The 9555-nt window shown below is 43.5% G+C and overlaps 2 protein-coding genes across 2 annotated transcripts; both read right to left on the reverse strand.

The window, feature by feature from the left end:
* Positions 1–293: 293 nt before the first annotated feature.
* LOC117823048 lies at positions 294–1815 on the reverse strand. The gene is made up of 2 exons (XM_034698084.1): positions 759–1815; positions 294–668 (listed from the first exon to the last, which is right to left on the reverse strand). Exons 1-2 carry the CDS (start codon positions 1491–1493, stop codon positions 579–581), a joined length of 825 nt encoding a protein of 274 aa, XP_034553975.1. The 5' UTR covers positions 1494–1815; the 3' UTR covers positions 294–578.
* Positions 1816–6072: 4257 nt separating this feature from the next.
* On the reverse strand, positions 6073–8559 carry rnf183 (ring finger protein 183). Its single transcript, XM_034698159.1, has 2 exons — positions 8386–8559; positions 6073–7588 (listed from the first exon to the last, which is right to left on the reverse strand). Exon 2 carries the CDS (start codon positions 7544–7546, stop codon positions 6563–6565), a length of 984 nt encoding a protein of 327 aa, XP_034554050.1. The 5' UTR covers positions 7547–7588; positions 8386–8559; the 3' UTR covers positions 6073–6562.
* Between the last annotated feature and the right edge of the window lie 996 nt (positions 8560–9555).

Here is a 9555-nt window from a genome sequence, read left to right on the forward strand (position 1 = left end):
TGAGGTCTTCTTGACATTTCAATTCTGGTCATGACTTCCATACTTGTTTGCAAATCTTCAAACCATGGGCGTTATGAAAGCAGTGGTACATGACATGACTGCCATAACTGTTGGTTTAGTGTTTGCATATTTCACGGTGACGACTTCAACATTTTCCAAGCACAAGTAACAGTAGTTTTGTATTCAGACCAACTTTAAAGAATTCTTTGTGTGATTTTGTGCTATTGCTTGATTATAATTTGAGATGTAATCCTGTAAAGTTTGCTGAACACAAGATGAGCACGGATATGAACTCCACTGTAATTATTTAATCATCCAGCAGGAGGCCTGAGAAACTTGAAGTAAAACAGGACTACAAACATTGCATGTGGGCCATGTATCACATGTTTTTATTCTTACAGTATTGCTGACTTTTCCTTAAATACTGGAACAAAAAAAAGTGCAGCAAAACATCCACATCTTGTTGTTCTTGTTTTACAGCAGGGGGGCTGAAGTCCAAATGTAGCATGTGTGTTTTGTGAAAGTCAATAAATTAGGTTAGAACACAGTGTGTGTTTTGGTGCTGAGGCCTTGGACTCTCAGTCAGGTCTGTCCTCTGTGATCCTCTGTCCTGAGACGCTGCTGGTGGGGGTGAGATCAGTGCGGTGGCTGGGGGTCTGTCCATTTGCCTAAAAAGAGAATGAATAACTTTAAAGACACTTGTTCATTAACACACATGTTGTGCTGAGAGTATAGGCGAGCTGTCTTATGGAACTCACGTGCAGGTCTAAGTTTCTGCAGACTCTGTCCCCCTGTTGGTTCAGGAGAAGCTGAGGGGCATCATCTTGGTTGCTGCTCGACCTGCACACCAGCTTCATAAATATTAACTCTGACACCAGAGTAGTCAGAGACAAGCACGTGCTCTTCAGTGTTGACCAGCCAGTTGACATGAAAGACGGTATTTGTCCTGTATTTTGCACCAAACACGGAGATGTTATGGACACTTTGAAAACTCCTGCTGGTGATTCCCTGCATTCTCGAACGAAGACTACTTTGCAGATATGCGCAGCATTGGTTCCATACTTTATCCTATGTATAATTTTAGAGCATTTATCTACTCCTGGCAGGTTGGGTGTCAGTGTGCGTGTCAGCTGACGCACCAGCGCGTTTGGGACACCATGCACATCTGAGCGCGCGTGCCCTGGGGATTGCGAAAGTTTGGGGTGACACAGTTTATTCATGTCCTCTGAATCTTTTCCCCTTCGGACTGTACCATCAACCCGGGGACACTCATACGCCACAGCCAGTCTCCTTCCCATAATTACGCGCTCTCCTCGGAGAAAAGCCTCCCACACTGACTCCTCCTCAGCTGGAGAGTCGCGCACCACGCCGCCGGCCAGTCCGAGGCTGTACGCCGAGGTGGCAGGCCGCTTGGTCGGCGGATTCCTGGCCCAGATATTCCCCCGACACCGGAGCACAGCAGACAAGGCAGACGCAGAAGGGGTGGAAGCCATGGTGGCCGAAGATATCAACAGCAGATCAGGGTCCCCGATTTTCTCCTCTCAGCTTTTGTTATGGTTCCACCTCTGTCCAAGCAGTCACATAACCCATAAAGGTTAATCTGCGTAAGAAGTGGATTAGAGGAGGGGGGCTCCTGACTGCTCCGGTCCAACTGACGGTACTGACCATATTTGCCTCGATAGCTCAGGAAGGGGGCTCAGGAGGGTGTGTCTTTAGGCAATGGGGGTGAAAGTCCTCCATTTAAGTAAAGAAGTAATATCAGCCAAATGTGCTCAAGTGTCAAACATAAGGCTTCTTCTTTTTAAAGATACAGTGAGGAGTTTTTGGCTGGTTATGAAAAAGACTCAATGTCTCAATATGACACTGAAAGTAAATGAGAACATTTGCATAAACACATATATATAATTACTTTTAAAGTTGAAACAGTTGTGTGCATGTGTTTGTGCATGGGGGGATACATTTGACACATTTGACAGTTAATGTAAAATAGGATGAGATTTTTTGTCAGTAAGGGCTAAATATACAGGCATAAGAAAAAATCTGCAAATAAAGGAGGTAATGCTTTGTCAAAAAGGGGAACCAATATCGAAAAACACATCCTTGCAGGAGCTTTAAAATTCCCTCCTGTCTCAGTGATGAAGTGGGCAGTAAATTCACTTTATTACATTATTGCATTGTTATTGATTCTTAAGCATATTGCAAGCACCATTGCTATGGAGTAGCAGGTTGTGATAGAGTTTTTAAAAACTATGATCATATTTTACAAGCCACATTTATTCAAGAACTGTAATCATTAAGTCGTCAGCATTTCAATCTTTTTCCTATTCTGCCAAACTGAATTTAAGTAAGAAATTTCTGTAATTTTTATCGTAGGAACACTTCAACTGTGAGAGACAGAATCTAAAAAGAAAATCCAGAGAAATCACATTGTATGATTTTTAAGTAATTGATTTATATTTTTGTTGCATGAAATAAGTATTTGATGCAATAGAAGAATATAACTTAATATTTGGTACAGAAACCTTTGTTTATAATTACAGAGGTTAGACTTCTCCTGTAGTTCCGCACCAGGTTTGCACACACTTGGCCCAGGGATTGGGGCTCAGGTTTCAGGGCTGTCGCTGAGCAACACACAGTTTCAGCTCCCTCCCAAGATTTTCTATTGGGTTCAGGTCTGGAGACTGGCTAGGCCATTCCAGGACCTTGAAATGCTTCTCACGAAGCCACTCCTTAGTTGCCCTGGCTGTGTGTTTCGGGTCATTGTCATGCTGGAAGACCCAGCTACGACCCATCTTCAATGTTCTTACTGAGGGAAGGAGGTTGTTGCCTAAAATTGTGCAATACATGGCCCCATCCATCCTCCCCTCAATACGGTGCAGTCGTCCTGTCCCCTTTGCAGAAAAGCACCCCCAAAGCATGAGGTTTCCACCCCCATGCTTCACGATTGGGATGGTGTTCTTTGGATTGTACTCGTCCTTCTTCTTCCTCCAAACACGGAGAGTGGATTTATACCAAAAACTTCTATTTTGGTCTCATCTGACCACACAACCTTCTCCCATGCCTCCTCTGGATCATCCAGATGGTCATTGGCAAACTTCAGACGGGTCTGGACATGTGCTGGCTTGAGCAGGGGGACCTTGCATGCGCTGCAGGATTTTAATCCATGACTGCGTAGTGTGTTACTAATGGTAACCTTTGAGACTGTGGTCGGAGCTCTCTTCAGGTCATTGATCAGGTCCTTCTGTGTACTTCTGGGCTGATCCCTCACCTTTCTCATGATCATTGATTCTCCACGAGGCGAGATCTTGCATGGCGCCCCACATGCGAGATTGACAGTCATCTTGAGTTTCTTCCATTTTCTGATAATTGCATCGACAGTTGTTGCCTTCTCACCAAGCTGCTTGCCTATTGTCCTGTAGCCCATCCCAGCCATGTGCAGGTCTACAATTTTGTCCTTGGTGTCCTTAGGCAGCTCTGTGGTCTTGCCCATGGTGGAGAGGTTGGAGTCTGATTGATTGAGTGTGTGGCAGGTTTCTTTTATACAGGTAAAGAGTTCAAACAGGTGTAATTATTACAGGTAATGAGGGGAGAATAGGAGGGCTTCTTAAAGATAAAGTAACAGGTCTGTGAGAGCCAGAATTCTTGCTGGTTGGTAGGTGATCAAATAATTATTTCATGCAATAAAATGCAAATTAATTATCTAAAAATCATACAATGTGATTTCTGGATTTTCTTTTTCTGTCTCTCACAGTTGAGTGTCCCTACGATAAGAATTACAGACCTCTCCGTTCTTTGTAACTGGGAAAACTTGCTAAATCGGCGGTGTATCAAATACTTATATTCCCAACTGAACATATATCTCATACTTGTTTTCTTGAACTGCTTTTTTTCTTCATCTCCCAGCCCTCAGGCCAGAGTTCTGCCTTCAGGCTCAAACCAATGAACAAAGTTAACCCAACTTTACATATAGTCACTCCACCAGCTGTCACAGTAAAAAGCTGCTTTTCCCCTCATGAACCACCATCAACAATCGAATAATGAAATATTTCACTCACAGTGTGCAAGTCCTTCATTTTTATACTTAAAGTAAAGCTGCTGAATATTCTATATGCTGTGTATTGCAAAACTTTTGATTATTGAGATGTGTGTTTTGAATGTACTCCAGGCACCCTGAGTGCACAAAATGGCATCAAAATAGAGGTCGTTCATATTATTAAAATCCCCTCCACCCCCTAAAAAATGCCCCTCTGATGTCCTAAAATCCTATACACAGTGCAACTGGATAGTACATGAAATCAATAAACCAGGTCTGTAATAGGTTATGTTGTAGAATGGCATATAGCAAAAAAAGGTCACATTTTAATCTCCCTATCGACTGCAAATTAAACAACATTTTAAGATCCTCGTATTATAAATTCATCCATGATCAAGCACCTGTGCTGTGTGTATCTCCGCCCTGCTCCATCCTTACATAACCAGTGGATCCCTCAGGTCCTCTAACCAGTGTGTCAACCTGCTGTTACCTGTGACAGACTGAAAACAAAAGGCAGTCATGCCTTTGAACTTGTTGCTCCAGCTCTGTGGAATGCTCTTCCTAAACAAACATGCTGTGCTGTATTTACTGAGGCCTGTAAAAAAGCAGCTCAAGACTCATTATTTAAACTGGCTTCTGACCATCTAGTGTAATATCAAATTGCTGCATGTTATCATCATGTTTGTTATCATTATTATCATCTTGGTTCATTCTTCATTTTATTATTGTTGTGTTTGTTTTTATGTTACGTGAAGAGCTCTGTGACTTTGCTCTGTGATAGATGATTCACCAAATTAACTTCACTTACTTTCTTTGTGCGGCAGAAACAACAACGTATTTCATTAGAGTATAATGTGATTATTCCCTTTTGTTATTTTATGAGTCACACACATGGAGGCATGTAATTGTGTTAGTCTATCACAGAGAGTGACTTGTCTCTGTGGTTATGGGTGAAACTGGTGTTGTGAAGGCGGCACCAAAACCATTAGAGCGGGCCCTGCATGTTCACAGATTCAGGAATGCTAATCATGACAGGGCATTTTCACGTAGTTATTATGATCATAACACCTATCAGCTGACATGGACTTTACTTTTATGACTATATTTTGGGGGTTTGTATGCCTTTAATTGAGAGGACAGGGTAAACTGAAAGAGAAGGAAGGGACATGTAGCAAAGGGCCACAGGCAAATCAAACCCACGCCCCCACTTCAAGGACTACAGCCTCAGTATTCAGTATATGGCATGCAATTTAACAGCTAGGGCAAACCAGCACCCAGGAGATGACCTTTTTTATATGTAAGTCCAAGAATAACTCAAACTTCCAGGTAAATGTAGAGGATTTAAAAGTAAAACATCCTTTGGAAAGGGGTGAAGGTCAAAGTAAAAAGTAGCATTAAACATCTTTAAATTATGTGTACCCAATAATCATACGTAGGAAATACACAACTGCTTTATCTGTTGAAAGTTGTATCAGTATATTTAACCACACTTTTCCTCACATGTACTGTAAACCAATTCTCCTGATACTTGTAACTTAAAGACGAGAAGAAAGATTGATTTAAAATTTGAGCACTTTCTCTCTTAAGTCATTCAGCAGGGGACAATCAGATATGTCGTCTCGCTGTCAGAGCTGTCCTCTGTCCACTCTCCTCAGAGTGATCCGGAAAAAAACACCATGAGGCTGAAGACACTCGTGCTGTCAAACAGGTTTGTCTGCATGAAGAGCTACAGGGACACCCAATGAACGAGCCCCCCTGTTAACTGGTCTGTTTACACCACTAGAGGGTATCAGGTGTCTGAAGAAGACACGCAAGTTTCTGAGAGGACACATAGCTGTTTTGACTCGGTAGAGGACACACGCCAGGATATTGTACAGGAAGTCCCCAATGTTGTGTAAACAGGTCGGGGGGGGGGGGGGGGGGGGCAGTAATCAAAGAAGTGGGTCATTGTCATATTTTAAAAGAAGATATTTTAAAAAATCCAGATTAGATAGTAGAAAAAAACACTGGCATCATGTTTTCTATACAGAGCATCAAATGTATAAAAAGCACTTTATTCAAGAAAAGGAGAAATATATAAATCATCTCTGTATATGTACAATGAGTTAGTCTTTAAAACAATTAAGAAGAACTAGAAACCCTGAACTTGTTTTGGAAATCAGCCTAAATACTTAAAAGTCTTCATTTCACAGAGTGCATTTTAAATGTACAGCTTATCACTCAGATTCTTTACAATAGTGTTGTTTTCGGCTTTCACAGTAATCACAATCATGGTTCAAAAATAATGCACGTCTGCCCTCGTTCCTTCATGCGCAGTTGTGAGTTTGACTGTCCTTTGTTTCAAAAAATGCTGCTGCCCTTGTTTCCCTTCATTTCATTCCAGTTTAAATGAGTCCCAGTGCTTTTGATTTCACTCCAACATTACTCATCAAGGACATCAAGGATCATGAGAATCAAAACACCGGAGTCAGAAACTCTCCGTCTGCTTTGATGTCCCATTTAACAGCAGCCTGTCCACTTGTGGTGCATTCAGGGACGTTCCCCTGGATTAAACACATCTTCAGTTCCTGTTTGGTTAGCTGCTTGGGTCTCAGGCCTCCGGTGAACGATCACGTTGGGTATGATCACAAAGGCCAGAATCCCCACCAGCATGAGCGCCACAGTGACGGTGATGATAGTTGCCACCACGGCGTAGTAGCACTGGTCCGAGCGGAACAACCTGCGTATGCGACCTCTGACCCTGTTTGGAGGCCTGCCTACATCTACCATTGTGGTTGGAGCTATCCCCTGTTCCATCGCGTCCAAGTGGACGTCCCCGCCTGCGGTCATCTGACCGTCCTGGCTCTTTTTGGGCAGGGTGAGGATGCTCGGCTTGGTGGGGCTGCTTGGAGGAGGGTTCTTCAGCAGGAGTTTCCCCTTACTGCGCTTGAATCGGATGGATAACGCCCTCTGCATGTCTGGGGGCAGTTTGCCGATGATGTCCTGGTTGTTGCCAAGGCGAGGCAGGTCCTGGCCGTGGGGGAGCTCGGTCAGCTCTCGACAAACGGGGCAGCAGAGGGTCTTGAGCTCAGGGGAGGTGACATTGATGCGAGCAAGGCACTCCAAGCAGAATGTGTGCCCGCACGCCAGCAGCTTTGGGGTCTTGAAGACATTATCATACGTGCAGAAACACACAGCACACTCAGTATCTTCCACGTCATCCTCAGGGGGCTTCACCTTTCTTCTGTCACTCTCCCCCTCTCTCCTGTCTCTCCTTCGGGCCTCCTCACTCCTCCCTCTCTGCCTCCTCTCCCCCTGGTGCCTGTCTCGCTCTCTCCTCCGGCCTCTCTCTGCCCTCTCTGAGTCCGTGCTCCTGGATCTCCTCACTTTGACAGGCTTCTCCTTCTTCCAGTGGTCCTCTTTGCTGTTCCTCTCATTCTGGTTGGGTTTGGGTTTGACGTTTTGAGGCTGTCTGAGTCCGTGGCTGTGGCTGCGGCTCCTATCGGGCCTGTGTCTGTCCCTGTCATCGCTCATGTTGGAGGTATGATGGTGAATCTCACGGATTCCAAACAAGAGCTGATGGAAATAAAAATGAGGATGAGTTTGTTTCCCAACATGAGGCTGTACATCTGTTAATGTTCAACACATTTCAGAAAATCTGTTAAGTCAAAACAGTTGAGATGCATGTTGTTGAGAAAATGAGGATATTAAGATAGAGAGGATTTAAATGCACAGCTACAAGTGTTCTCAAAAACTATCTTTACTCTCTGAAACTCACAGAGCAGGAAGCAGTAGGAAATTTACCCCCACGGCCGCCATCGCTGTTTCACAACGATGAAGCAACCCCTGCTATCTTACATCTCTGCGGTATTAAGATAACATCAGTTAATAGTTTCCAATCCATTTACCACGCATGCTGACTAATTGTCTCAATAACGCCTTGCTGTATTTTTGTAAGAAGCTTTCCTGCATATCTGAAGTGAGGACTGCAGCAGAACTGGACGTGATGAGGAAAGATTCAAGTTAGTGGTTATTATGAAAATTCTGAAACATGCCAAGAAAAACTAAACCAGGGTGACACTGGTGTGTGACAGGGCTTCATTGTTTTTGAAATGTCACAGTAAACACTCCCTTATGCACATCCATCTTACGGAGTCAGTCATTAACTCCTTTAACCTGAGGGAGGCACAGAGCTCACGTATCAGCAGCTTGGTTTTAGTCTGATTGTGGGAAATGCATTTTGAGTTGAACAAGTTGGATTTAGTTTCACTCTTCCGCTTTAAAAGAAGTTTGCACACTGAGAGCAAAAGAAAAACTCTCTGAAAACAAAGAACAAAAGTCAATAATTGCAAAGAATTTGTAGAATCACTGACCTGTGGAGGTAGATGAATGTGGGATCACGTCGTCAGCGATGATCTGACCAGTAAGATAATACTCCTGTTGTGTGTCAGTGCATTAAAACCACTCATTCCTACAAAACAGAAGTCAAACTTCACTCTGGAAGTGTTTGGTCCGTCTGCTCTCTGTTTCTCCTCTTCTGTTGTATCCTTCCTCTCATATCTTGTTTTTTTTTTTATTGTTACAAAGCACTGCCTCCTCAAAACCCTCCTCCTCACAACCCTCCCCTTTTTTCTTTCCTCTGGTCGGACCAGTTGGACCAGCTGTAGTTGGCCAGCGTTTTTCACCTCTGTGTGTGTTTGTGTGTGTGTGTGTGTGTGTGTGTGTGTGTGTGTGTGTGTGTGTGTGTGTGTGTGTGTGTGTGTGTGAGAAATATGTAGATAATCAGGTCATTTACGTAGATAACTCTCATGTGTGCCTACTTGTACAGCCACATGTACTTCATACTGGAGTCGTGGTTAAATCTGAGGTGACTGCAGCTGAAGTTTCCTTTAAGTGGACTCAACAAAGATCTCTGATCAGTCAGTGTGTCAGAGGCATGAAGGGGCACACAGTGACAAAGTCACTTTCCTTCTACACAACTCTACATGTGATATGAATCAAAAGAAACAATAGTGACTGATGGGAAAATTCCACTGGTGCTGCATTAAAAGACACGGGTACAGCCGACTGTCAACACTGCACATATCAGCCCCTCATACCTGTCATACCTCCACTGCTCTCCTGTCACCGTTTGTTAGCTTACCACCCAAACAAGAACAGCTGCGTATCTTAACCTTTCCTCACTGCACAGTCCTGGTGCCTCCCTTTTCACCTGAGCTTTCTGGAGTATTTGACAAGACACCCAAGACTTAACAAACAAGTAGAGAGCCAGAGCTGATAGAAGCAGCGAGCATGACAAGGAACTTGTGCTCTTCCTCAAATGAGGTGTCACTCTTTATATAACAAAAACATGCTGCTGGATGAGGGGCCCTGAAGGTACTACCAGTCTTAAGAAGGATGAATGTGGGATTGAATATTTTGCACTGACATGCAATTTGAAAATGAGAGCACCAGTTTGTGTTTAAAATGTCTAATCTGCATTTTTTGTTTTCATTGTTTTCAGCAAAAGTGATTGTTTAAAGTATTTGATCAGGGTAATTGGT

The sequence above is a fragment of the Notolabrus celidotus genome, chromosome 12, assembly GCF_009762535.1.
Source record: "Notolabrus celidotus isolate fNotCel1 chromosome 12, fNotCel1.pri, whole genome shotgun sequence".
NCBI lineage: Eukaryota > Metazoa > Chordata > Actinopteri > Labriformes > Labridae > Notolabrus > Notolabrus celidotus.

Coding starts and splice junctions, on each gene's coding strand:
- LOC117823048 (XM_034698084.1), bottom strand. CDS start 1,493: ATGGCTTCCACCCCTTCTGCGTCTGCCTTGTCTGCTGTGCTCCGGTGT. Junction 669..758: donor GCAGAAACTTAGACCTGCAC/GTGAGTTCCATA, acceptor TTCTCTTTTTAG/GCAAATGGACAGACCCCCAG.
- rnf183 (XM_034698159.1), bottom strand. CDS start 7,546: ATGAGCGATGACAGGGACAGACACAGGCCCGATAGGAGCCGCAGCCAC.